The 27,406-nt window shown below is 47.7% G+C and overlaps 1 protein-coding gene across 7 annotated transcripts in view; it reads left to right on the top strand.

Annotated features, from left to right (window-relative positions):
* ASAP2 (ArfGAP with SH3 domain, ankyrin repeat and PH domain 2) overlaps positions 1 to 27,406 on the top strand; it is a 158,583-nt gene that overhangs the window by 1,432 nt on the left and 129,745 nt on the right. Inside the window, exon 1 of one of the 7 annotated variants that reach the window (XM_055540977.1) lies at positions 7,315 to 9,244. The exons of 2 other annotated variants lie outside the window; for them this stretch is intronic. Coding sequence is in view for 2 of the 5 variants with exons in the window: in XM_055540974.1 (XP_055396949.1) it covers positions 10,052 to 10,378 (327 nt within the window). In the remaining 3 variants the exon portion in view is untranslated. Of the gene's footprint in view, positions 1 to 7,314; positions 9,343 to 9,410; positions 10,379 to 27,406 lie in introns of those variants that run through there. 4 more of the 7 variants (XM_055540976.1, XM_055540975.1, XM_055540974.1 and 1 more) reach the window with 4 other exon arrangements.

The following is a 27,406-nucleotide window of genomic DNA, read 5'->3' as shown; positions in this document are numbered from 1 at the left end:
CGGTGATCACCTTCTCCCCCACAATGTCAAGGTACATTCTTGAAATGGGGTATGGTAGGTATTTCAGAAGGAGAGGACTGGGCCTGAGTGAGTGAAGGGAGGTCACCAGAAGAGCTTAATTAAGCGATGGCATTCAGTTTTTTGCCCGCTTGAACAAAGCAGCTGATGTTAGGAACTGCTTGGGAAAAAATAAATCCAGAATGTTTTCCCTTAATGAAAAAAAATTTCCTTTGTAGGCATTAACAGTCAATAATAGGCTAAATGAAAAGCAGCAGATTCAGCGTTCTGAATGTTTTAAGAGTAGTAAGGGCATCCTCCTCTCCCTCCTTCCTCACCCCCCCCCCCCCTTATTTTTTGGAGGAAGAGCGCTGCATGTAAACGTTCTGGAGTGAGCTGTGTGATCCCACATCACTTAATTCTACTCTTATTAGCAAGGCTTCAAAATGATGCCTTCAAATTAGGCTGATGGGGGATGAGCATCATAAGTTTCTTCAGAAGTGCTGGTTGAAAAACAAGAAAAAAACTTTGGCAGTGTTTTGAAAATACATCATTAATAATGTTTATGGACTGATTGCAACCCAAAAGGTAGCTGAGTATGTTTTCAGGGAAGGGAGCTTTTATACACCATGCCTTAAAAAGAATGCTTAATTGTGTTTAAAGTTCTGTTTCTTTTCCTTACTGCAGTTTGTCGGTTAAATATTATTAACACTGGCAGATGTTGGAAGCTAGGCAAATAGGAGTTGCTATTAAAATTGGCATACCCTTTCGTGATTAATGTTAGTTTGTGGTGTGTAGTTCCAAAGCTGTCTTAGTGTGCTGGGCAGATTACCCTAGAGCTCAGTTACTGAGTGGATGAAAGAGAGACTAGATTTGGTGATTTTATTAAACTGCGGGCTTGCTCCATGTTGCGTCTAAGAACACGAATTGGTTAAAATCTCAAAAAAAAAAGAAACTCATTACAGGTCTGTCTCACTTTAAGCAGATCCTGTACACATACTGAAATGATGCTACATGTGAGCTTACATTTATGAGAGAACTGAATTGGGAACAGTTTTATTTAACAAGTATGTCTTCATATTTTGATTTTAATCAAGCATGTGCTCTTCCTGCAGACAGTGGTTATTGGGACAGAGTTACTCATTTCACAGAAATAAATATAAAATTTGCAAGTGCGTGGTCCTATGTTTAAACAAATGTGTCACGGAATTAGTAAACTAATTTTGAACTGAGTAACCTTTGTGTATCTGTTACTTCCAGGATAGGCTATGTCTGCTAAAAATCATCCTATAACTTAAGTGTACTTTTTCTTTGATACGCACTCCTGTAGCTGGACTACCCTACCTTGTACTCTGAACCTCTCATCTGTTGTATTTATTTCTCATCTCCATGTTACATGTGAGGAAGTTGAGGCTTAGAGATGTTAATTTGCTCAAAGTTATAGAGCGAGTCACTTTCATGCATTGGAGAAGGAAATGGCAACCCACTCCAGTGTTCTTGCCTGGATAATCTCAGGGACGGGGGAGCCTGGTGGGCTGCCGTCTATGGGGTCGCACAGAGTCGGACACAACTGAAGCGACTTAGCAGCAGAAGCAGCAGCAGCAGCAGCATAGAGCTAGTAAGTTGAAGAGCTAGAGTTTGAACTTGGCTCCATGCTGTTTTCAGAAATAATGCTGTTATGTGTTACGTTCAGTAAGGCTGAATTCTCTAAATGACTCTTTTGTCAGATTGTCCAAGTTCAGACTCCGCCACTGGCCAGTTGTGTGAACTTGGATGAGATACCTAAAGTTTTCTCATTTGCCTTGATGTTAGTCTGGATAACAGTACCTGTCTGCCTTGGAGAGGTGTGAGGGTTTAATGAGATAGTCCACAACACAGTACCTGGTGTATTACACAGACAACCAGTGTAATACATGCTAACTGCTTTAACAATTTGTATTATAATTAATCCATAGAACCTAATGGGGATATTTGGCCCCAAGATGAGATTTACATGGGTGGATTGATGTGGCCTAGCAGAGTAAGGGGAAGGAATGGTTGAATGAGTAAGTGAATGGAAAGCTACTACATGTCTGTTAACCATTGCTTTTTAACTGGTTTGTTGTCTTGGCAACAGGTCAGCACAGCAGTGTTTTAAAATTTTCACTTGGTGATCTCTTGGTGAAGTAATTGTTTTGCATGGTTTTAGCCAAGTCTGGTGCTTCAACTGGGATCTGCCCTGTGTTTTTGGAAATAATGGAAAAAAATCAGTAGTGGCTGAATCTGAAAACCCTCCCCTCTACCGTTTGTGGGGGTTTTATTGCTGTCTCACTTTCCTTGAGTCTCTGCGCTCTTTGAAATATTCTCAGAATAGGGAAAAGTTGTACACGTGTGTGAAGTGTTCATAGTTAGAGACCCTCCTGGGGCATCAGCCATTCTGTCGTGCTTATTTGGCTTTGTCAGATACATAGTTTTAAAAATAAATTTGATGTTGACCCGTAAGTATTAAAATTTAATCTGCTTCCTTCCGGGCCATAGTTCTCCACTCTGTTGTCCTTGGTTGCCTTGGAAATCTCATTGCTGTCACAAGCACAAGGTTCTAACTGCAGGGAGAGAAGGAGCATCTGGACTGCCCAGACTCCCGGGGGCCTTGCTGTCCTTGGGGCCAGATGCCCCTCCCAGCAGCTATTAGTGGGAACCCGGCCTGTGTACTTTTTAAGCAAGAGTATGATTCTAAACCTTAGCCCTGTGTGACTTGTTTGAAAAACACCTCTTCCAAATAGCAGATTAATGGATTTTAGATTTATTGTCGGGTTTCCCTGATGGCTCAGACGATAAAGAATCTGCCTGCAATGCAGGAGACCCAGGTTTGATCTCTTGAGTTGGAAAGATCCCCAGAGAAGGGAATGGCTACCCACTCCAGTATTCTTGCCTGGAGAATCCCATGGACAGAGGAGCCTGGTGGGCTACAGTCCATGGGGTCTCAGAGTGAAAGGACATCACCTACTTGCCCAGTCCATTCTTATTTTCAGAAATGAGCCTGTATGGGTCAGTTAGGACCACTGTAAAAAGATATATATGTTTGTTTATGTGGCTGCGTCGGGTCTTACTTGTGGCAGGTGGGATCTTTGCTGTGTCCCTCTGACTCTCCGATTGTATTGCGCTGCCTCCAGAGCCCGGACGCTCAGTAATTGTGGCTCAGGGTCTTAGTTGCTCCATGGCATGTGGGATCTTTATTCCCCGGCCAGAGTTCAAACCTGTCTCCCCTGCACCGCACAGGGCAGGTTCTTAACCACTGCACCATCAGTTCCAGGGCCACCTTTTTATGCTGTGTTCTGTAATCTGGTCATAGGCGTCTGGAAATCTTGGAGTGATTTGAGAGAATGATCTCTGCTTATGAGATTCCCATTCTCCACACCCACCGCTGCCCCGTCAATTTGTCTCTTTCTTATGATTAACAGTTAAAGTACTAATGCCTTCCTGGTCAGGTTTCAGGCCTGTCCCTCACTCAGTATTTAGTAAGTGCTGCTGTGTGCCAGGTGATGGGAAGAGAGTTCCCAGGAGGAATGTGTTCTATCTTTGAAGCAGCCTGCAGCTGAGTGGGAGAGACAGCCATCCTATAAACAAATCAATGCAGTAAAACATGGTTAGGCTGTGACCACAAGATTGTCCAAAATCCTGGATTGGCAGGGGTCAGGTGTGTCTGGGGCCATGGATAGGAGGACCTTGGTGATGATGTGGGATGGAGTCTCAAAGTCAAGATAGTCATCTGTGGGTTACCACGTGCTTTAATTACTAAGCTGTCTCAATAGAGCCTTTTGTATTTGTCTCCCTGCCTTAGGTAAATATTGACCCACTCCTGAGGTGATGGCCATCAAGGCCTCTGGTTGGATTTTCATAGCCAATCCACAGAGCACTGCTTAGACCACGAATTTGGAATAATCCTTGATTCTTACCCTCCCCATTCCCAGGCCTTGATGCCTTTCCTCATGGAACACACACATTCTAGATCTGCACTGTCCAGCTTGTTGTTGTTCAGTCGCTCAGTCGTGTCCGACTCTTATGACCCTATGAACTGCAGCACATCAGGCTTCCCCGTCCTTCACCATCTCCTTGAGTTTGCTCACACTCATGTCCATTGAGTCGGTGATGCCACCCAACCATCTCATACTTTGTCATCCCCTTCTCCTCCTGCCCTCAGTCTTTCCCAGCATCAGGGTCTTTTACAGTGAGTCCATTCTTCACATCAGGTGGCAAAAATATTGGAGCTTCAGCTTCAGCATCAGTCCTTCTAGTGAATATTCAGGGTTGGTTTCCTTGAGAATTGACTGGTTTGATCTCGTTGCAGTCCAAGGGACTCTCAAGAGTCTTCTCCACACCACAGTTCGAAAGCCTCAATTCTTTGGTGTTCAGCCTTCTTCATGGTCCAACTCTCACATCCATACAGTTCAGTTCAGTTCAGTCGCTCAGTCGCGTCCGACTCTTTGCGACCCCATAAACCGCAGCAGGCCAGGCCTCCCTGTCCATCACCAACTCCCGGAGTCCACCCAAACCCATGTCCATTGTTTCGGTGATCCCATCCAACCATCTCATCCTCTGTCGTCCCCTTCTCCTCCTGCCCTCAATCTTTCTCAGCATTAGGGTCTTTTCAATTAAGTCAGCTCTCCGCATCAGGTGGCCAAAGTATTGGAGTTTCAGCTTTAACATCAGTCCTTATGAACACCAGGACTGATCTCCTTTAGGATGGACTGGTTTGATCTCCTTTCAGTCCAAGGGACTCTCAAGAGTCTTCTCCAACACCATAGTTCAAAAGCATCAATTCTGCGCTCAGCTTTCTTTATAGTCCATGACTACTGGAAAAACTGTAGCATTGACTAGACAGACCTTTTTCAGCAAAATGATGTCTCTGGTTTTGAATACACTGTCTAGGTTTGTCATAGCTTTCCTTCCAAGGAGTAAGCGTCTTTTAATTTCATGGCTGCAGTCACCATCCACAGTGATTTTGGAGCTCAAGAAAATAAAGTCTGTCATTCCTTCCACATTTTCCCTTACTGTTTGCCATGAAGTGATGGGACTAGTGATGGTTAATTTTAGGCAGTATCCAACATGGCAGCCTGAAATCAAGCATTCAGTTTCTCGGCTGCCCCAGCCACATTTCAAGTGCTAATTAGCACATGTGCATTGGACAGTGTAGGTTTAAAACATTTTCATGATCACAGAAAGTTCTGCCAGACAATGCTTTTTAGATGCTTGCAACTCAGAAGGGTCTACTGACAGCAGCATCGGCATCACCTAGAAGTTTGTTAGGCACGCAGACTGTCAGAGCCCACCTTAGGCCTTGGAATCAGAATCTACGGTTTCCCAAGATCCCCAGGTACATTCTGTACACATTAAGGTTTGAGAAATGCTATTCTCATGGTGACTGACAGTAGAATCACTTGCAGGGAGGGAGGAGGTTGTAGAATAGAGAGATGCCTGGCCCACTCCATGAAATTCCAACTTTATTAGTTAGGGTGGGCCCTGAAGCATTGGCATTTTCTAAAGCCACCCCCTAAATGGGGGTGATGATCACTGCAGTAAAGTAATGTAATGCCAGGTAGTGGTAAGTGATAAGTTACACAGGATACAGGAGTAGAATGAGACTCTGAAGAGCAGGAAAGTGAAATCAGGAGAGGCCTCTCTGAAGAGGTGGCATTAGAGCAGAGCCCAGGATGCAGCGAGGAGCCAGGGAGGGGCAGCTTGTGAAAAGGCCCCAAGATGGGGGTGACTCAGCCATCCTGGAGGAGAGGAGGGGCGAGGGTGGGGGCCAGGCAGGCCAGATCACAGGAGGCCTTGGCGATGTCGGGAGGGAGTTGGATTTTGTTCTCATGTGGTGGGAAGCCTTTGGAAGGTTTGATCTGATTTACGTTATCGACATTTCAGGGTGGTTGTTCCAGGCAGGATAGACAGGCAGGGCAGGAGAGAACAGAGAGAGACTGGTGGGAGCTGGGGGTCTTCCCAGCAGGCAGTGGGGGTGATGAGAGTCCAGTGGAGACCCTCTGTGCTGACGGTTCTGGTGTGTGCTGGGGCCAGGTGAACAGAACTGGGTCCCTGTCCCAGTGGAGGCAGAGGCCAGGCTCTGGCCCCCGAGGAGTGGACCTCCTGGTGTCCCCCTGGCGAAGCTGACACCCTGGTGCTGATTAGTGTCGAGGCCCGTTGTGTGCTGCTCAGCACGGCTTGCTCTAGAGGTTGTGTTGAAACCAATGCTGGACGTTCACGTGGTTTTCCATAGACACGGATCAGAGAAGGAAGAGAGGATGCAGAGATGTGTGGACAGGGTGTTTGCTTCTCTCCTCTTGTTTGTAGGTAGATGTAGCCGGTGACACTTTCTTAGCGGTGTCAGATGCCTGGGACACGGTTCCCATTCAGCTCCCCAAACACTCTTCTTTCCACTAAAAAAGAGGTGGTGAATTCATTTCCCCCTCCTACCGCAATAGGAACCTGCCTGCTTTGCTTATACTTTGTCTGTGTCATATGGCCTTCAGGTGGTTGCCAGGATCCTTCCAGGTACTTTTGTACCATTATGGTTTTATCATGTCGATGATCTGGAATAAATGAACCAGAGCTGGAATGCTGGGGCTGTGTTTTCCTTTGTATTTGGTTGTGTTGGGTCTCCTGATTCGTAAATACGTCTGGGCACCTACCTGTGTATTGTCACTGTGCGGTGCCAGTGATGTAACAGCAGGCGGGACCAGCTCCTTCCCCGTAAAGCCCTTATTTTCTCAGGCTTTTGTGTGCAGTTAGTGTTTATCCCTTCGGCCTTTTTTTGTGCCATGGACCCTCTGGAACTCTGGTGAAGATGTTTCAGAAAGACGTTTTAATGCATTGAATTAACTGAACCCAGGTCTCCTGCACTCCAATGCAGGAGACTGGGGTTCGATCCCTGGGTGGGGAAGATCCCCTGGAGAAGGAAATGGTAACCCATTCCAGTATTCTTGCCTGGAGAATCCCTAGTAGGCTACAGTCCACGGGGTCACAAAGAGTCAGACAAGACTGAGCAACTTCACTTTCACTTTTCTCCTGCATTGCAGGCAGATACTTTATTGTGTCTGAGCCACCAGGGAAGCCCAAGAATACCCAAGTGGGTAGCCTATCCCTTCTCCAGGGGATCTTCCCAGCCCAGGAATCAAAGCGGGGTCTCCTGCATTGCAGGCAGATTGTTTACCAGCTGAGCTACCAGGGTCTCCACATAGACTCTTAAACAGGACCACATATATTGAAATACAGTTAGAAAAATGTTTGAAAAAATCTATCATACTAATATGTATTTCTTTACTAATGCATTGAATATCAAAATTTGGTTGGTTGTGGGTCTAATAAATACTTTAATTTTGAGGTCCTGATGAATGTAAGCAATGTGGGGAGCTATTTCTAACGACTCTAAAACTATATTAAGTCTTCTCTTTGGAGTCACAGGTACTGCTGATGTTACCACAGTGTGTTGCTTACATTCATAATTGAGGGAAGTGCTAAATTTCAGCTGGGGGCTAATGAAATACAGATGTAATTATTTTTTCCAATCCCAGCTCTCTGAATTCAGACTAAGAATTCCAGGCTTGACAAGATTATTTTAGTCGATTGTCTTTTGGAGTGAGTGAGTGAGTGACTCTGTAACAGTGTTGTTTAAACAAGCCTCGTGATTATTACAGTGTCATTCTCATGAATTGGTTCTTGGAGTTCAGCAGAGGGGTGACACCCCGAGCCTGTGTTACAATCATCGAGTAGTAAAGGTGCTTAGAGGAACTAGGGGTGGAGGGCAAAGCTGTCAGTTGTGGTTGGACAGCCATGCTCTCTGCATTTTTGTTAAGGTTGGGGCTTGGCAGTTTCTCATGTGATCCCAGGTTAGTTCATACCTTGCCTTGGAGTTCAGTGGCACTATGAATTGCCTCTATGAGTCCTGTAGTTAGGACCCTGAGCTGGGCTGCTCAGTTCTCCTATTTTTACCTTTCTTGTTTTTCTGGTTTGTCATCTGCTGTCCTCAACTCTGAAGGGCAAGCTTGGGTGTGAAGTGATAGATTTATAGGTACCTTCTGCCCAGAATTCTAAGGGGAGACTTGGACTTCTGCCTTGTTCTCAGTGAGGGTAACGTATTTGAAACGATGCTGTTGTTGCATGAGTGTGTTTGGGGTGTCTACAGCATAGCTGAAATGTTACTGTCAGTCCCCCCCCCCTTTTTTTTTCTTTTCTCTTGCCTCTTAGCAGTTATTGGATGCTTACAGTATGCCAGGCTTGCTTTAAATTTTTTACACATATTAACTCTTAACTTGTTCAGTGATTACAAAGATCCTGTAAGGTCCCTGGAACCTAAACCACTTTACCAGGAGCAGAGAGCTAGGAAGTGGTGGAGCCAGGATTCAAATGCAAGCATTCTGACACGTGAGTTTCCGCTTCTGTAGCCACCGGCTGCCTCTGTGGAGCCTGGCCTGGAAAACGCCATCCATGTTGATGCCTCTGTGATTAATTGGCACGACCTGTCTCTTGCTGTCCAGTTTAATACCATGCACCTGCTGCCTTCCTTGAGTGGGTGCTTCTGGGGAATGCTTGCTGCCTCTCTGCCTCCTCTGTCCGTGTTGCCCCCCAAATGGTTCCTCTTTACTCCCTTCACTGCTCTGCTGACACGCTCAGCACTGCAGAGCCCAGTGGCCCCAGGGACCGCTCACACCCTGGCAGGAGGCCGCCCTACTAACGGGATTATCATCTTCCCGCTCCAGCTGAAGATGGCTCTGTCAATATGATTTTATATGCAGGTGCTGGCAATCCAAGTCCTTGGCTGGTGAAGGCAGTTCCCGCAAATGATGAATTGCCTTGGCTTTTAGGATTCTAGCCAGGCAATCCGGATTTGAGGGCCTCTTTCTCTAGTTTCCTAGAAATCACAATCTTAATAGAGTTTTTGTTGTTGTTGTTTTAATTTTTTAACACCAATGGCTGACATTTCTTTGAGCCCTAATTCTGTGTTAAGGGCTGTGCTGTGTTTTAACTGGAAGTTTTTGATAATTGAATCCTTTCACTTGGCCTGTCTGGTGTAGATCCTGTTACCTCTGTTTTATGGTTGAAGACACCAAGGCTCAGACAAGTGCCGTGACTGCAGATAGCTAGCCTGTCCCACAGTTAGCAGATGATGGAACCAGAAACCCCAGCCACGTCGAGATCAGCCTGTGTGCTTAAGACTGTTTTCCTGTTGGTCCTTTAATGCCTCCCTGCTGGTCTCCTGCTGGCATCTCTGTTGCCGGTAAAGATCCCTCTTTAGGTGTTTCTCTGGGCTTCAATCGTGCAGGCCGATAGTCGTCCACCTTCTGCAGGTGGGTCTCCACTGTCGATGCCATCGAGGTGAGGTTGCCCGAGCAGGGTCATCAGACTCTAACCCTTGGGGAGGTGCTTCACATCAGAGGTGTTTATTAAGTGGCCTGGCCTGCTTTGGAGTGAGTTAGAAGGACACATACCCCCCACCCCCAGAGCTGAGGACACCGTCACAGCTGCTTGTAGAGGACTCCAGAGCCACGTAGGCAGTGAGCAGTCCATCCAGCGTCCCCCCAGTGTCAACAGATATGTGTTTGGAGAGTGACCACTGCAGGGTTACAGATGTGACTTGTCTAGGCAGACTGAGTACCCTGCTGGCAGTCAGGGAACTCTGGGGGAGATTCTGAGGGGAAGGGAGAGTGTTCAGTCCCTGTACTGTGTCTGTTCCTCTGCTAGCCCCGATCTGACAGCTCTCCTGGTGTTGGGCCTTGGGCAGCTGATTTCACTGGTCCAGCCTCAGTGGCCTCAGCTGTAAAGTGGAGGGTGGATGAGATGTTTCTTAACATTGTGTCTGCAACACAGTTCACCTGCTTCTTGCCTTCTTTCCTTTTCCTGACCATCTCCTCCACTTTCTCTTGGCCATTCAAATCCATACCTTTCGAGAGGTTAGAGGTGAAAATACCTCTTTCTCTACTCCCCTGTTAAACATTCCCTCCTCCAAAATACCACTGGAGTGGATAAGGTGGTTGGCCCAGAGGCTGGAATTTCTTTGGGTGCATCACTAGTTTGTCTGGGACAAATGGGACTCTGTACTTTGCCATCCCGTCTCACGGTGAAGGGTCTTTCCAGGTGCACACCTTGGTCTCTTGATTACAGCTCTGTTGTGCTTGGCTTCTCTGGTGAAAAGAAGCAGGACTTGCCCATGTGGTCTCTGATTGCAAAGTCTGTTAGCGGAAGTGTCACTGTTGATCTCCTGGTTGCAGATACGTGCCTCATTCAGCCGGATGTGCCGTGGTACCTGGGAGTTTTCCAGTCCAGGGCCAGGCCTTGTCTGTCTCTGCAGCAGCGAGCTTATAATGGTCCATTGTTTTTCCTGGTTATCCTGGCCTTTTGGCTGCTTCTTTCTGTAAGCATCATCTTGACCTGTTCACTGTGGGGACCCCTTGCTTCTTGACCAAAGGGAACTGTTGAGCTTCCTGGTTTTCTTCTAATCTTGTAAATTCTCTATGTGGGTTTTTCTTCTGTGGCCAGTAGGAATGAGGTGTGTTTACTCCTTGGGTCATTGGGCTGTCAGAACCTGCAGCTTTTGTTTGCCCTGGTGGTAGCTTGCCAGGCCACAGGCTTTTCTCATGGGGAAGAGGTATCAGGCAGGCTGGTGCACAGCGGAAATCATAAGGAGGCAGAAGGCTCCCCACCTCCTCCATCTCCCTTCCCTTCTCCACGCTATGATTTCTTTTCCTTGGAGACCAGGTTGCTGATGCTGGTGACTAGGCGGTGTCCAAAGCTGAAAATTCTCACCTCCCTTCTTTTTTCTCCTGCGTTCTCTTGCCTGCACTCCTTTGGTGTATTTCCAGACCCCCAGGTCCTGTACGTCCTTTTTAAAACGGATTTTCCAGCCAGAGGAGACTCACAAGGGAAGATTTCGTTTGGGTTTTCAGTGTGAGGCTTTCTTTCCTGGGGAGCTGCTCTTTGGTGATGACATTTCACAGTGGCCTCCTTTACTACCACCCTGCCTCCTCTCAGTTTTCTAGGAACTGGGTTTATTGTTCTGTCTTTTAAAAATGATTTATTATCTTCTGTAACAGTGTGGAAGGAGCTTAATTTTTTGAAGTGCACCGTCTTCTTCTTTATGGCCAGAGGAAAGTAAAGGTTTGATTGATCTTATGACACAGTTGCTTTAGTCATAGCTAATGTGAAGTCTCTTAAGGGCTTCTGTTTTATTTGATCTTTTTAATTTATGAACCTCCTTGCATTCCTGAGCATCTGTGCACAAAGCCACTGAGGCCTGGGGTGTCGCATTCAGGGCTTTATTCCTGCTTCTGATGCACTGCGAGCTCGTAGAGCATTCTGACAGTTGGTTAGGTTTTGGGTTGAATTAGGGAGTAGTGATGGAGAAGGAAATGGCAACCCACTCCAGTACTCTTGCCTGGAAAATCCCATGGATGGAGGAGCCTGGAAGGCTGCAGTCCATGGGGTTGCTGAGGGTCGGGCACGATTGAGCAACTTCACTTTCACTTTTCACTTTCATGCATTGGAGAAGGAAATGGCAACCCACTCCAGTGTTCTTGCCTGGAGAATCCCAGGGATGGGGGAGCCTGGTGGGCTGCCATCTCTGGGGTCGCACAGAGTCGGACACGACTGAAGCGACTTAGCAGCAGCAGCAGGGAATAGTGGTGTCAGCAGATGACTGTTTCAGGAATTTGTTACTGGTTTTCCCAAGGAAAACATACTGTTAGGTTGAATAATTAAAGCCAGTGGTAGACGTGTGTTAGAAGGTAAACAAGAAGAAAAAGCTGTTGTCAGTAGCTGCTGAAACACCCATCTTGTTTCTCTGTAGGGCAAGGTCATCTTCAGGGTTCTCGAAAAGGCCAGGTAGTGAAATAGAAATAACAGGGACCAGTGCTCAACAGCTGAGACCAGTGGAAGGGAGGAAGAGAGAACACTGGACTCACTCAAGAGTGTGGGGCTACCCCTTCTTCAGGGATCCCCGAGGTCTCTCCCCGCTCAGCAGCAGGTCTAACAAATGAGTCGGTGCTTTCTGCCATGATGGGCAGGGAGGCATGTGATCCGTTGAGGGGAGTTTGCACGAGGATGGTTTTTGAGCTTTGCTGTGTAATTTTGATGACTTTTAGTTCACTGAGAAAATTCACTTACCTGGAACAGCTCCTTCCTTTGGTGTTGGTCCGAATGTAGCCTTTAGGACATCTTTCAGGATGGGGTTTGGGCCATGGCAGAATGATGTGGAATCAGTTTCTGGGTCACGCAGGCTTTCGAGAGGACAACCCTGGGCTCTTAGATGTCTGCTGTTAAGGAGCATGCGGTTTGCTGTCAGACCTGAGAGTATCTTGGCATTTCCTTCTCGGGGGTGAGGGAGGTTCAGAATCCACAGTTAGGCTTGCTCTTGGTTTTCCTGTTGGACCCTCCTGCCAGACCCTGAGAGTGCCTCAGGTTAAGTGTCCCTTCTCTTTGAATCCTCAGAGTCCCAGGTGGTTCCCAGACCATGGTTCTCAGAAATTGTCTGTTGAGTGTGAAGGCCCAGGTAATCGTTGTTTTTGTGATTTTATATCTTGACCTTCAGATGGCTTGCTGTATGTTGAGAAATAAATTTGTTTTGATTTGCACAATCAAGATTGTCATGTTATCCTTTGAAACAGGTAAATCTCTATAAGAATTACAGAAATCTCCTCTCTCTAAAGCACCCTGATATCAACTTTCTTCATTGAAAAATATCTCTTACTCTGTAAAACCGTCCCTAACATCCCTCGTCTATCAGAACTTTCTTCTCTTTTTTAAAAATAATTTTTAAATTTTATTTTTTGGCTGTGCTGGGTCTTTGTTGCTGCATTGGGTTTTCTCTAGTTGTGGCAAGTGGGGGCTACTCTAGTTGCAACGTGTGGGTTTCTCCTTGTGGGAGCTTCTCTTGTTGTGGAGCAAGGGCTGTAGGGCCCGTGGGCTTCAGTAGTTTCGACTCCAGGCTCAATAGTTGTGCTGCATGGACTTAAAACTGCTCCGAGGAATGTGGGGTCTTCCCAGATCGGGAATCAAACCTGTGTCTCTTGCATTGGCAGGCAGATTCTTCACCACTGAGGCACCAGGGAAGCCCTTCTCTGAAATCTTAAAGCAGTTACTGTGACTCACTTTTGGATCAATCTATCCGTCCATTGATTCAGGGTTTGGTTGATCCATCCATCCATCCATTGATCTATTGATCCATCAGTGGTGGATTGAGGCATCCATCTGTCTGTCCATCCGTCCGTCCATCCATCATTGGGGCAGACCTGGGCTGTCTCGTGCTTGACATGAAGTGTGCTGCGTGCAGTGTGGTGGGCCACGGCAGCTGTGGGTCCTCCGTGTGTGCCGAGAGTGGCCCTTGCTTCCCTCCTTGGTGCTCACTCACTTCCGCAGGACCGGAATCTCATCAGGGAGGACACAGGAGGGGGTCACTTGTCTGAGGGTTTGGGGTCCTCAAAGTTGTCCCTGTTTGGTCAGGACAGAGGATGGCAAGCTTACAGTCCACCCTGTTTTTGTTTGCAAAAGAAAAAAAAAAGCGAAAACAAAAACAAATATGAAGACTATACAACAGAGACTGTGTGGATGTGGCCTGCAAAGCTTGAAATACTTCCTGTGGGGCCCTTTACAGCAAGTGCTTGTGCCCCAAGTACATGGATGGGCTGTGAGTGGAGAGAGTCTGGACTGAGTGGGCAGAGTGCTGGGGTGTGTGGAGCCTTTGGGTGGCTTAGTCCAGTGGTCTGTGTTCACACAAGCGCGCTGAGCAGGTCTAATCCCTGTGGAAGCACCTTCTCTGCCCCAGGCTGCAGGAAAACACCACAGCTTTTGAGTAGAGGAGTGAAGTGAGCAGGGCTCGGCTTCAGGTAGCCCATCTGGTGTGGTGGGCAAGGGAGGGGGGGGAGGGTCAGCCCTTCATTGTGGGGGGCCCTCAGAAGGGGTACCTGCTGTTCTGCACCCCGAGTCCTGCGGGGGCCGACCCCAGGCCCGCCCACAGGAGTGGGCAGGGGCGACTCGCCTGAAGCAGGCATGCGTTCCCACCGTCAGCCTGCTTCCTGTGTTTGTGTTCTTATTTCCTGAAACAAAACTTCAGACTCCTGAGAGCAGGAGCTCTTTTTTAAAAAAAATAATATGCTTATATTTTTATTTAAACTTGACTGTTTTTCAAAACACAGTTTGGGCTGGACAAGTTTTATGCCCATTTTACAGCTGAGAAAACAGCCTCCCAGGTGTCTCGTGGCTTCATAAAAGAAGACAGTCAATGGTAGCCCTGAGAATTGAGTCCAGATCTCACAGCTCTTGTCACTGAGGGATCTTTCTGTTTCCCAGAGCAGCTGAGTACCTGCTCAGTTATCGTTTTATGGAGCTAAAAAAAAAAACGATGTGGGTACGGTATTTATGCACAGATTCTGTATGCTTAGAAGCTTCTTCAGTCTATTTTAAAAGAGATTCAGAATGATGTACATGTATCATTTGCTATGAGTTACTGTCTTTAGAAATGGCTAGAGAGGACAGATAATTTAGAAATATTTGCACCTTACGTCAGAAGAGAGTTAATAGTACCCGTTACTATTAATACTAGTGGTATTAGCTGTTCCGGGAAAAGGTGCTATTTATTCATAATAAGCAGATAATAGCAGCAAGATTGGAGAGGAAAGCCCAGATAACATTGAGTGTAGGTGTAATTATAATTTAAATTCCATGGTGGGGGAGGGTATTTAAATACAAGGTTTTAAGAGCTGAGTGGTAGTGTAAGGCATAACTCCAGTCTTGTCTGTAACAGGAGGTACTTTTTGGCCCTGTAACCTTGGAGACGTCATCAATCTTGAATTATTCATCATTGGAATGAAGTATCTTTTGAGAGAAGCATATCTTCTTCAGTGTTAAAAATATGTTTCTCTTATGTGTCATAGTGAGTATTCTAGTTACATTGCATATTTCTTTCTTTTTTTTATATCCTGCCCACTCTACTTGGTTATCCTTGAGAAGAGAGAGAGGGTTTTAGGTGATAGCTATGTGGTACCCAGTCTTTGGGTCTATAATCGTATTCCACATTTTTACAGTTTTCTCAGTCCTTTTTGTTGCTGTTCTGATATTTGACTGTAGATCTCTTTCTTTGGTGAAGGTCACTTTGGTGGCTGAAGGAGAACTGGGCCCATTTAGGGGCTGCTAGAGGATGTATTTTTGTTATGCTTGACAAGTAAGCAGCGCCCTTCCTCCTGAGTGGAGCTGATCAGTGATCGACAAATGAATGGTCTCTTTCCATCTGGTTGTCACACAGACAGGCGAAAACGATGGTGCCGTTTGAACACTGAGTTTCTCAGACTCCCAGGGGACAACAGAATGTGTATATGAGTTGGCATGCCCAAATGCAAATGATTTCTATTGATACCTAATGTATGTAAATTTATGCTGCTTGGTTGACAAAGACATTATGAATGATACTGTTTCTCAATAGTGTTATATAACTGAAATTTTTGTTTTATCCTCACAATGGTGAAGTACAATTCCTGCTGAATTTCTGTGACATTTCCAGCAGCTCCAAAGCTGGCTATGGGGCTGTCGCACCAGAGATGGAAGATTCCACATCTTCCAGAGTGAGTGCGTGCGTGCCTCTCTCCTAAAGGCCTTGACTGTCTTCTCCCCACGTGGAAATACCCTGATTGAGGGCAGGGTGAAAGTGGATGGTCAATGACTCAGCAGAAAAGAGGGGTCTTAGTCCAGTTTGGGGGGGCAGGGTGTGGCGCTGAGACAAGGGACTGCTTTGGGAAGAAAGTTATCTTTTCCTTTTTTAACATTGAGTCCTTCTTTTCTCCTTCTGGCAATTACATTACATCTCAAATTCAGGGACAGAGAATCCAGACAGGTTGTGAGAGAGAAGGGTTTCGTCAGTAGAGTTGGTGGGATCGGGCCCTGTGTGCCTGGTGAACCCCACTCAGCCCTGGTGGGGGAACGCTGGGACTGGGTGCGCTTCACCTAGTGGTCATGACAGCGGTATTAGCCCTGCTTCTTCTATCTTCACCTCTGCTCTCCCCTGAGCCCTGACCGTGGCGTCTCCCCATCTGGCAGTTAACCCACCTAAGGACTGTGTGTCCACCCTTGCTGAGCCGGGTGCTGGGGCAAGCTGCCCAGTGGGTAGATGTCCTGCCCTCCCGACCATGCCACTAGCCTGGCGGGAGAGGCCGGTGGCCAGTGTGCTTCCTGCAGGACCTGAACTTTTGCTAGGTCTGGAAGCATAATCAGGTGTTAGGTAGCGTGCGACAAAGCCTAATGCACAAAAGAGCCCTCTGGGATATTTGCTGAGTAAATGGGAGAATGAATGATAGCAGGAGGTGATACTCTTCTAGAATGGGGACTAAGTACCTGAGCCCAAGGTGGGGCTGAGTAAATGGGAGAATGAATGATAGCAGGAGGTGAGACTCTTCTAGAATGGGGACTAAGTACCTGAGCCCAAGGTGGGGCTGAGTAAATGGGAGAATGAATGATAGCAGGAGGTGAGACTCTTCTAGAACGGGGACTAAGTACCTGAGCCCAAGAGGGGAGACTGGTTGCATGCAGAAAGATAAGATAGCGCAGGGCTCTGGAGGGCTGTGCCCAGTGGGTGATTCTTGCTTGGGGTGGGGCAGTGTTGGGCTCTTTGTCCGTGTGGCTGGGAGAGAAATGAGCATGTGGAGTAAAGAGTCCCAGCCTTGCTCTAGGAGGACGGAAGGCATTGGTCAAGAGCAGCTTTATGATTTCTGCAATAGAGGGGATTTCTGCAAGAGGAGATGCTTGTGTTTGCTTTTTCCCCCATCATTCATTGAAGATCTCCCTGGCCCGTTCCAGCACTGGGCGTTTACTCATGTGAGTGAAGAACATCCTGGATTTCTAGGCGTTCACAGTTTCACATGGTTCATCTGTGTAAACAGATGAGTAAACAAACAATTACAGTATGGTTTGATAAATACGGTAAGATGCAGAGGCGGTTGCTACGGCAACGCCAAGTCACTCATGACATCCTGTGAGAGCCAATAGGCTTGCTTGCTCAGGGTCTTCTTATTAGGGGACCCAGCGGAGGAGTGATGGTGAGTGGTAGCCTGCCGCTACCACTCAGATGAGCCTGCCGCTGTGTGCCTGGGTCAGCCCTGACCCCAGCAAGTGGGTTTGCCCATGCAGAAGTCTTAACAGCAGCCGTGGGCTGAGCCCGGGCCCTGTGACATCTCTAGCACGAGCAAGAAAAATCTGCGCTGGGACCAATTCCCCAGAGGCAGTCCTACAACCAGATTGTGGGGTGCTCTCCCCGGGTAGATGCAGCCTCGTGAAGGGGAGGGTGGCGGGGACAGAGAGCGGCTTCCGCACACCGACCTGGGTTCTGCCAAGAACCAGGATGCTAAATATAGTCCCTGTGTCTCCTGAGCTACTGGGTGAAGAGGATGTTTCTTGTTTCCCATCTAGTCTGGGAGTGAGGGCAGGTATGGGAGAAGCAGAGTAGGTTTTTCCCCCTATTTAGGGTCGATTACCAGGAAAGCATCTGCATTTCATAATCAATGGAAGAATCCTTTCAGTCAGATCAGGCAGATGTACCAGGGTCTTGACTAGAATGTGGAGAAGGCAGTGGCATCTCTGTGGCGGGGACAAGACGATCTCTGTGCAGAGTCCAGCTGTCTGTGCTCCAAGTGTGGACCACAGGGTTCGTGAGGGCCCAGCTGTCCACGCTCCGAGTGTGGACCACAGGATTCATGGGAGCCCAGCTGTCCACGCTCCGAGTGTGGACCATGGGGTCTGTGAGGCCCGGCTGTCCAGTTCTCCGACCAGAGGACCACGGGGTTTCGTGGGGCCCGGGCATTGTGTGCGGAGGTGGAGGGGGGTCCTTGGCTAGTTCCAGTAGCAGGGGACAGGTCAGCTTCCTGCCTCCTGACAGCACAACTACCTGCCTGTTTTCAGAGAGGAGATCAGGTTGCTCTGTGGTTGTGTGTCACTTTCCCGAGCCTCTGACTTCCTGTTTCCTCTTATATACCAGTCTGGCGGGAGGAACTCCTCTTCCAGCCGCAGGGCAGGTGGGCGGCATTCCGTCTGCTGGAAGGATTTTTCTGATATGACTCTGCACCTCCCATCCCTCCAGCCAGGACTCGCCACTTCCAGGAGGCAGGTGACAGTCTCCCCTTGACTCCTGACTGGGCTCCCAGGCTCTGTGACTTGACCTGTGATCCCCTCTTCCTCACTGCCTCCACTTGCTCTGGGATGTGTGTGGAGTCACATCTAACTTTGAGCCCCGTTTGGATGGCAAAGCCGACTCAATGGACATGAGTTTGAGTAAACTCCGGGAGTTGGTGATGGACAGGAAAGCCTGGCGTGCTGCAGTCCATGGGGTTGCAGGCAGTCAGACGCGACTGAGCGACTGAACTGAACTGAGGGGCGTCTGGTGTGGTCACAGCCTGGGCTTCATATAAACGTGGGTTTGAGTCACAAAGCAGGCTTGCCGTCTGCTGAGTCACGTCACCAGGCGTGATCTGGCGAAGGAGTTGCTGTTGCTGGTGTTCGGTCCGCATCTTCCCTCCTGAAAGTGGTGAGTCCTGGCTGGAGGGATGGGAGGTGCAGAGTCATACCAGTTTTTCTTAGAGTGAAAGTCCCTTGATGAGGGACCCTGTGTTGTCTTCCTGACCCAACCCCACCACCCTGCTCCCCGACCCCACACTGCCTCCCGGGGACTCTACTTCAGAACCTTTCCCCGCCGTTCATTCTGCCCAGAACCATCTTCTCTCCTCACTGCCCATCCACACGGTTCACCCTCTTACCTCTTTTAAATAAACATCACCTCCTCGATGTCCTACCCTGACCACCATTTAAACCAGCTCCCTGCTGCCAGCCCTCTGACCATCTCTTGTCCTGCACAGCTCTTAGCGCCTCATAACCTAGGACATAACTTACTTAGTTGTTATGAAAGTGAAAAGTGAAAGTGAAGTCGCTCAGTCGTGTCCGACTCTTTGCGACCCCATGGACTGTAGCCTACAAGGCTCCTCAGTCCATGGAATTTTCCAGGCAAAAGTGCTGGAGTGGGTTGCCATTTCCTTCTCCAGGGTATCTTCCCGACCCAGGGATCGAGCCCGGGTCTCCTGCGTTGCAGGCAGACGCTTTACCATCTGAGCCACCAGGGAAGCCCCAGTTATTATAGTTTTAATTTATTTTCTACTTCCCTCTTCCCTTCATTAGATCATCAGCTCCGTGGGGGCAGGGATTCTTGGCTGTCTCAGTTAATGATGCATCTCCAGCGCCCAGAATTGTACCTTGTGCCTGGCACACAGTCCATTAATAGTGCACATTTGTTGAATGAATAAAACTGTCCAGCAAATACAATTTGGATTGCAGGAAGTGAAACACGTGATCCAGGAGCGCTGGTGCTGTTGGTTCATAGAAATCTTGTTTCTCGGGAATTCTTTGGTGGCCCAGTGGTTAGGACTTTGCCAAGCCGAGGGCTGGGGTCTGATCCCTTGGTGGGGAAACTGGGATCTTGGAAGCTGTGTGGTAGGGCTCCCCGCTCCTCCCCAAAGAAATCTTGTTTCTCTGGCTATAGTGAAGACACTTAATTCTTAGAGGGTACTGCTTGAAAATTTTTATTAGTGAATGAAGATCCCTGGAAAAGTGAGAGCATGTTTGCATGGCTCAGTTCCACAGGGCTTGAGGCTGCTGCTTGCCTGTGGGGGTTCGGATCCAGGGTTAGAAATGTGCGCAGCCTCTCTCTGTATCCATCTCCAGACGGGCTCTGGGATTCCCTGTATGTTTCCAGATTGCTGCTTAGTAAAAGTGGAGAGTGTGGTTCCTTATTTCTTTTACTCAGTGGATCCAAAGTAGTTGGGAGTTAGAGTAATTCACAGACACAGCTTTAAAACTGTGAGTCAATTAATTGTTGTCCAAGAGAGCTTGAGGTTCATCTCCAGGGTTGCTTTGGTGACAGCGATCTGATGTCTGTGTCACAGTTATGACAAAGCCTGGAATTATGTCGGGACCGTGAAGAGTCTATCAGATGGTAAAGCAATTGAGAAGCAATGGTTACCACCTGTCCTCCCTCACTCTGTTTTCTGGTTTGGACTGTTGCCTTGTGGAAATTTATTTATTTGTTAAGGCCTCCAAAATGAACATTCTCAGAATGGTTGCCAGGATTACAGGGTTATCATGATGAGAGGTTGGTCTGCTTTTTGAACTTCTTTCTTTTGTAGGCCCTGGTTGTTTTTTTTACTGTTTATAAACTATTTTTAAAGAAACCATATGAATTTTTCAGATTTCCCTCTCTTAGTAACATGACACTTCTAAAACTTGTATGGTGGCCTGGGACCCATAGTTTTGCAGAAATGACGAGATGGTTGAGACGTGGTTCGTGCCTAAGAGGCGCTTATGTTATCCCTGAGCCTGCTCAGTGATTGGAGCCTCTGCTTTGAAGCCACTTGGACTTGGACTCCACCACTGATTTCACCAGTTAATGCATGTGTTAAACCTATTTAGTCCTTACCGCAACCGTGTGGGTAGTAGGTACTGTTGTCATCCCCACGTTTAAAGAGGAGGAAACTGGGACACAGAGATTAGGTCCCTTTCCTAAGATCATTGAGCTAGGCACTCACAAAGCTGGAATCTCCACCCCAGATACTCTGACTTTTTGAGTCCATGCTTCTCGTCATGACACTCTGCTGCCTCCCAGCTTCCTACTAAGCTTGAGCTTCCTAAATCCATACAATGGAAGAACTGGTCATAACGCTGCCTGGATGCAGGATTGGTGTGAGAACTAAGTGAGAAAACCCCTGTTAGAACACTCAGCCTGTTGCGTGGTGAGGACTTGTGGCAGCTGGCGCTGCTACTCCAGCCTGACGGAGGGAGATAAGATGGTATACAAATTATACTCATGGAAAGTAACATGTGTTAAGTGTCCTCGAAGAGCACTGATAACAGAGATGACTTCCTATGGGGCCCTGGGAGGCCTTAGTTGGAGGACAGATTTGACACCACCCGGGCGCTGATCATCAGTACTAAAGGCGCCGTCCCGTTTGATTAGCTCCTGGAGCTAACTGGGGCTCTCATCAGTTACCAAGCCCAGGGTTGGACTAGATGGGAGATACCACAGGGTGGAGGAAAGGTGGGTCTGTTGGGAGGAATCAGAGGGTTGGACTCTTGAGCAGGAGTGCGAGGCTGACCAGCATGGTGGGGCCAGGAGGGCCCACTTCCAGCCTTGTGAATGCTTAATTAGCTTTGCATATTGTCCTTCTGTTCCCTCTCTTTGGAAGTTTTCTCCCACACCTTCCTTCCAGTGGATTTCTAGAAATACCCTATTTTTCATGACTCACTGACGGAGCACATCCTGTTTGGGGAAGTCCCGGGGGAAGCGTTTCAGGATGGTGTGAAGGGTGCTGCCCGTGATGTATGGTGCGGGCACCAGACAGCTCTGCTTTTCTGAAGCAGAAAACCTCCAGAAAACCCTCCCTGCCGTGTAGCCATCTGAACTTCTCCACATGTGGGGTTTCAGTGCCTTGACCCGATTGTGCCCACTGGAATCTCCCTCCTTGTGTTGTAGGCAGGGACCTATGTGTGGCTGGTTGCAGCGTGACTGATGACGGGATTAATGGAATTAGATACGGGGCCTGAGGTCTGAACCTGACTGAGTCAGGTGACCTTTTGAACCAAGTGGGTGGCCGCACTTCTTGTGCATCAGGGAGGCCGCGGTGGAGCCTGTGCCCAGTGCCCTGGACCAAGTTGCTTGCAGAGTGTTGTTGAGAGAATTAGAGAAATGGGGACGGCCTCTCAGGGCACTCAGAGCACACGCAGTGTGCAGTCAGCCGGCCCTTCCCTTGGATAGTCTGATTTTACCATGAACTGCTGCTATTCCGGGTTTTTTTATTATTGGCCTTCCTCCTTCTAACAGAGGCCGGATGTTTTAAATCATCATGCAGTGGCTGTCTTCTGTATGGCCCGAGGCCTTCTGGCAGGCTGATTGCCGAGCTCAATACATTAGGTGGTGAAATAATAGAAAAAAAAAAAAAATAGGAGAGGCTGAACTTGAGCTGTGAAGAGGGCTGGGGTTGGGGGGCTGGCCAGGTTTAGATGGGAGGAGTGGGCACTGGTGTGGGAGGGGCTGGCCGCTGTGATGTGGGGCTGGATCCAGGGGCTGGTGGCAACATGTGAGGAGCCAGTCAGGCTGTTTTGTCAAGACTCTGAACCCCGAGGGCGGCCGTGGTGGTGGGGTACCTGGCATGGGGTGCAGAATGGGGGCTGATGATGCCCTCCCGTGAATGGTGAGGGTGGTCAGATTAGGCTGGCACAGAGCCGCTCAGCCTGGGCAGGTTTGCCTCCTAGGGGACTTTTGGCAACATCTAGAGACATGCTGGATGGCTTCAGCTGGGGGAGGAGCAGGGTGCTGCTGGTGTCCAGTGGGTGGAGGTCAGGGATGCTCCTGAACCTCCTCCAGTGTGCAGGGCGGCTCCTGGGTGTTATGAGTGCTGTGCCCAGAACTGCCGGGCTGGAAGGTTGTCAGGTCCTGGGAGACTTGGGGGGCTCAGGGGGCAGCTATCTGTACCCCCGGTGGCTCTTGCTTCCCTGGTGAGGTGAGGGAGGGTCTTGGTGGGCCTGAGTTTCTTCTTAAATTGGGACAGGATGAAGACGGTTTAGGAATTCTCATAAGCTGAAGCTTAATCAAGTGCCATGAAGTGAGGATCATGATTTCAGGGCACTCGGAGGTATTAAGTCGATCAAGACCTTCAAAGGATTGCATTAAAGTGCTGATCCTCTTAAACTCCTGGCATGTTCTCATCTCTCCCTGTGTTATTCTTTCTGTCCTTTAACCTTGAGCTGTGAAGAATACTAAATGACCTTCTTTGGGGTATAGTTTGATACCTTACTTTTATGATATGAAGATTAATAAAATTAAAACTGCTTTAGTACTGATATAAAGAGCTTGAATTTCATTTACTTTTATAAGTATCTGCACTTAAAAAATCTTAATTCAGTATCTGTAAAAATAGGAAGACTTCACTAGAGAGGTAAAGGGAAGCATAAAGATTGATAGAATTAAAAAAAAAGGCAACCCATTACCCCATTATTGTGTATGTACGTGTAGCTATGAGAGTTACATGATACATTTTGCTTTTTTTGAAATGCCCTGCCTGTAAAATTTGGAATTATAATTTATTTCCAGCAGAATTAAAATCCTTTTTTTCCTCTTGCTTTTCTGTCTCCTTTTCTGTGTCAGATAAAAAGTGTATATTTGCTTCTGAGAATGTGTTGACTTCTGATTTATCTCTCATTTAAAGTTCTGCCTTAAGCTGAAGAGCTTAGACTTTATCCTGTTTGTGTAGGGAGGTGTGGCCAGCTTTTGAGCGAAAGGACAGGGACAGGGCAAGGTCTGAGTCAGAAAGAGCCCTTGGAGGCTGGAAGCAGGGAGACAGGCTGGCTGGCCAGGGAGAGGCTGGTGAGAGAAGAGGATGAGGTCTGAGCCTGGGCCAGAGCCAGGGGATGGGGAGGAAACAGACAAGAGGGACAAGTCTCAGTGACCTCTTGGCTGCGGAGGCTGAGGAAGGGGTGGGAAGTCAGGAAAACACCCAAATTTCTGGCTTGCATGGGTAGAATCTCCTTAAAAAAAGAAGAAGGGGGGAAAAAAATCCCTGGTTTGTACATGCTTTGATTGTTAATGTTGCTTTCTGGCTTTGGCCTTTCAAAAGTGAAAACGGCGTCATGTCTTGGGGCTAGACTGAGACCTTTCTAACTTTACTGTGAATTTTGGATTAAAAGGTGATGTCTTTGGAAAGATGAGGATGCTTCTGCTTCCTTCTGCTGTTTAGAAGTCCCCGTTTGGTCTGTCCGCTGTGTGATTGGAACGCTGGATTCTGGGCCTCCAGGAGGATGGGAACTGGTCTTGATCTTCTGGTGAAGAGCACACAGCACACACAGTAGGCAGGCACCCAGCATCTGCCTTGGATTTGAGGAGTGGTTGTCCAGACAACAAGTGGACGGTCAGATAGAGTTTGAAAGGGGTCTTACACCTATTCCCAAATAAGAGCAAGCGGTAAGACTGAGGAGGTCCCGGTCGGTGTGTGGCATCCTGTGTCTGCCTTGTGGTCCCACGTGTGCAGTTCCGTGGCAGGCGTGGAGCCCAGATGGTGTCTTGCGTGGCTGTCTCATGTTCTCTGTTGTTTTTTTCTCTTCTGCGACCGGGCAGGGGCGAGTGGGTAGCCCTTGCCTCTGACCCTGGGTTCGAATCCAGATTCCGGCATTCCTGGTATTGCTCCTGGATGGGCTGCTTAGGGGCCTTTCACACGCACTGTCTCCTGACGACGCACACAAACCGCAGGTTCAAGTTACACAGTGCGGCTTTGTGTTTGTTCCATCTTTAAAACAGAAACTCATCTCCTTCTGGTCTTCGGTAGAAATTTCTGTGTTCTCTTAGACTAGTCACTCGTCCTCTGTTTGGAGCCTCTGTCTGCTTGCCTGTGACACCAGAGAGCTAGACTGGGGGCCCCTGGAGATGCGAACCGTTTGGGTCCTGACATTCCAGGTCTTTGTCAACGCCCATCCTCCTTGGAGAAGGAAATGGCAACCCACTCCAGTGTTCTTGCCTGGAGAATCCCAGGGACGGGGGAGCCTGGTGGGCTGCCGTCTATGGGGTCGCATAGAGTCGGACACGACTGAAGCGACTTAGCAGCAGCATCCTCCGAGCAGCCACACTCAGTCCCCTTCTAAAGCTGTGTCCCTCCTGGTCACGTTTGTCCTTGTGTGGAAGTTGTTTTATCCCTGCGTTACTTAAAAGTGTCTTTCTCAAGAGTCTTTTCTGATTTATAAGTCAGAAACCCCCCCTCAAGGCAGGGAAACCGCAGAGCTCGAAGCATTTCAGGTCTTGTAAGTGCAGTGTTGTGTCCCAGTGGGGAGGAGGGTGCAGGCCTGCAGCCTGCAAGCAAGGACTGGCTGAGTGTTTCCTGTTGTGGTCAGCTTTATCCTGATGTGATTTACATGTAGTAAAACGTACCACCTTTAAGAGAACAATTCAGTGAACGCTGACAGATAGTCATGTAATCGGCACCAGAATTACGATGCAAAACTTCTATCACCTCCGCAGAAGTTTCCTCCTGTTTCAGACTAAGGTATTGGTGGTTCTTGTAGCTTTTTTGTAGGTTCCTTAGCATTTTCTGCACAGATGATCATGTCATCTGTGAATAGCAAGTGTTACCTCCTTCTGTTACTGTTTGTCTTGTTTTTTTCCTGCTTTACTGCACTCCTGGGTGCTCCAGTGCAACATCAACGGGAGGAGTGGGCATCTCTGGCTCGCTCCTGATCTTACGGGGAAAGCGTTCATTCTTTCACTGTGAAGCATTACGTAGCCGCAGGCGTCTTCTGTAAGCCCGTTATCAGGTTGTCTTCTGTTTCTGGTTTGCTGAGGATTTTCCGACATGAATGGGTGTTTAATTTTGTCAGATGCTTTTTCTGCATCGATTGAAATGACCATATGGTTTTCCTTTTTTAGCTTGTTAAAAAGTGGTGAGTTCCATTACATTTTTAATGCTGTGACTACCCTTTGGTATGGAAGCCTTATGTGTAGGGTAAGCACAGATTTTGTGTCATATTGGGATTTGAGGATTAGCTGCACTTCATTTTCTGATTTTTTTCTCTTCCATTATGGTTTATTATAAGATATTGAATATAATTCTCTGTGCTATACAGTAGGACCTTGTTTATCTGTTCTATATATAGTAGTTTGTATATCTGCTAGTCCCTAACTTCTACTTCATCCCTCCTCCACCCCTTTTCCCTCTTTAGTAAACGTAACTTTGTTTTTTTATGCCTCTGTCAGCATGTGTCCAGAAGCATATTTTATTAATATTAAGCAGCGATGTTGATACTGTAGAATTTGGGTTGAACTGTTGGCATGTAAAACATTCTTTACTTGCCTAATAGTTTTCAGTGAAAGGTTTTCTGTAAGCCATCACCTACCTAATGCCACTGTGTATGCTAAGGTACGGTTTGATTATGAGTTCCTTATACACAATTGGAGTTGGCTATATATATACATACTTGAAAATGAAACTGATTTAAGTAAATGCTCATGCCTTCACAGCAAAGTGTCCCATAATTTTCCCATTGTGGACACAGTCAACATTTACTAAGCACCTACATCATGCCAGACATCCTGCTAAAACACGGAAAGGGAGATGAGAGAAAGGCCTCAAAGGATGAGTTCAACAGGCACAAACAGGGTTGAGGGCTGGCGGACACAGAATTCCCTGGTGGCATGTGTTCGAGTCCAGATAAGTTTAATGTTTCAGGCCGCCTATTACACTGATCGAGAACTTTGTTACTGGACAGACACGTGTGAATTTCAAGCCTGATTCTGCCGTTAGTTCTGTACTTCTGGGCAAGGTGGTTTATCTTGTTTAGCTCTAGTTTCTTTGTATGAAACAAAGGAGATGAAGGTACAATGGGTATTTCACAGGGGTTTAGTGTGTGTGTGTTTCTTGTCTTGGAAGTGAGGTGAGAGGTCTATGCTCTATGCTGGATTGAACGTTATGTTTTTGGCCGGACAGTAGTGATGGGTGTTCTGTTTGGGCTGGGATCTCATGCGAGCCTGTTTTGGTGGTTTACAAATAAAATCTGCTCTGGCCTGGATCTTGGGAAGTGCAGGCTCAGTCCCTGGTTGAGACTGTCAAGTGCCCTTCCAGCACGCAACCCAGTGCCAACACGTGGGTCAGGCAAGGTAAATATGTTTGCTGAATCAAAGCACCAGGGTTTTACAGTAACCTCTGGAGATCTGCTTTTCTAAGTCTTTCCTTCTGGGAGGATCAGACCTTAGGAGGCTGGATGCTAACAGATGGTGACCAGTCCCAGCTCTGTAGCAGCTGTGTCCAGTATGGTGGTGATGGGTGCTTGACGGTCTTGCAGCCTGACCTGGAATGAACATCTTGTGTTGAACAGAGCCTGGCTCCTGTTTTCTGAGCCTTCTGTTTGAAGCCTTTGGAGAGAATAGCTGGTGGCTAGATCACTGTTGGCCTTCCCCAGTGGCTCAGTGGTAAAGAATCCACCTGCAGTGCAGGAGATACGGGTTTGTTCCCTGGGTGGGGAAGATCCCCTGGAGGAGGGCATTGGCAACCCACTCCAGTATTCTTGCCTGGGAAATCTCATGGACAGAGGAGCCTCACTGGCTATAGTCCATGGGGTTACAAAGATTTGGACACGACTTAGCAACTAACCAACAATAACAAAGATCATTGTTAGAAGAGGATCCAAAGGCCTGTGTCTCCTTGTAGTTCCAGGGTCGATTCAAAGAGAGAATTCACAGCTGATCACCATCTTATTATCTTTTTTTTTTTTTCCTGTTTCCTTTCCTGTTTCAACTTTTCTTTCTTTTCCTACCTCTTTTATGGAGGAGAATTGCCCTCTGCAGGGCAGCATGATATTGGGGAAGCAGCTTTTGATTGTGTAACGA

Source organism: Bubalus kerabau, chromosome 11 (genome assembly GCF_029407905.1).
Source record: "Bubalus kerabau isolate K-KA32 ecotype Philippines breed swamp buffalo chromosome 11, PCC_UOA_SB_1v2, whole genome shotgun sequence".
In the NCBI taxonomy this organism is placed as follows: domain Eukaryota; kingdom Metazoa; phylum Chordata; class Mammalia; order Artiodactyla; family Bovidae; genus Bubalus; species Bubalus kerabau.
This window is presented reverse-complemented; position numbering and strand designations above follow the sequence as displayed.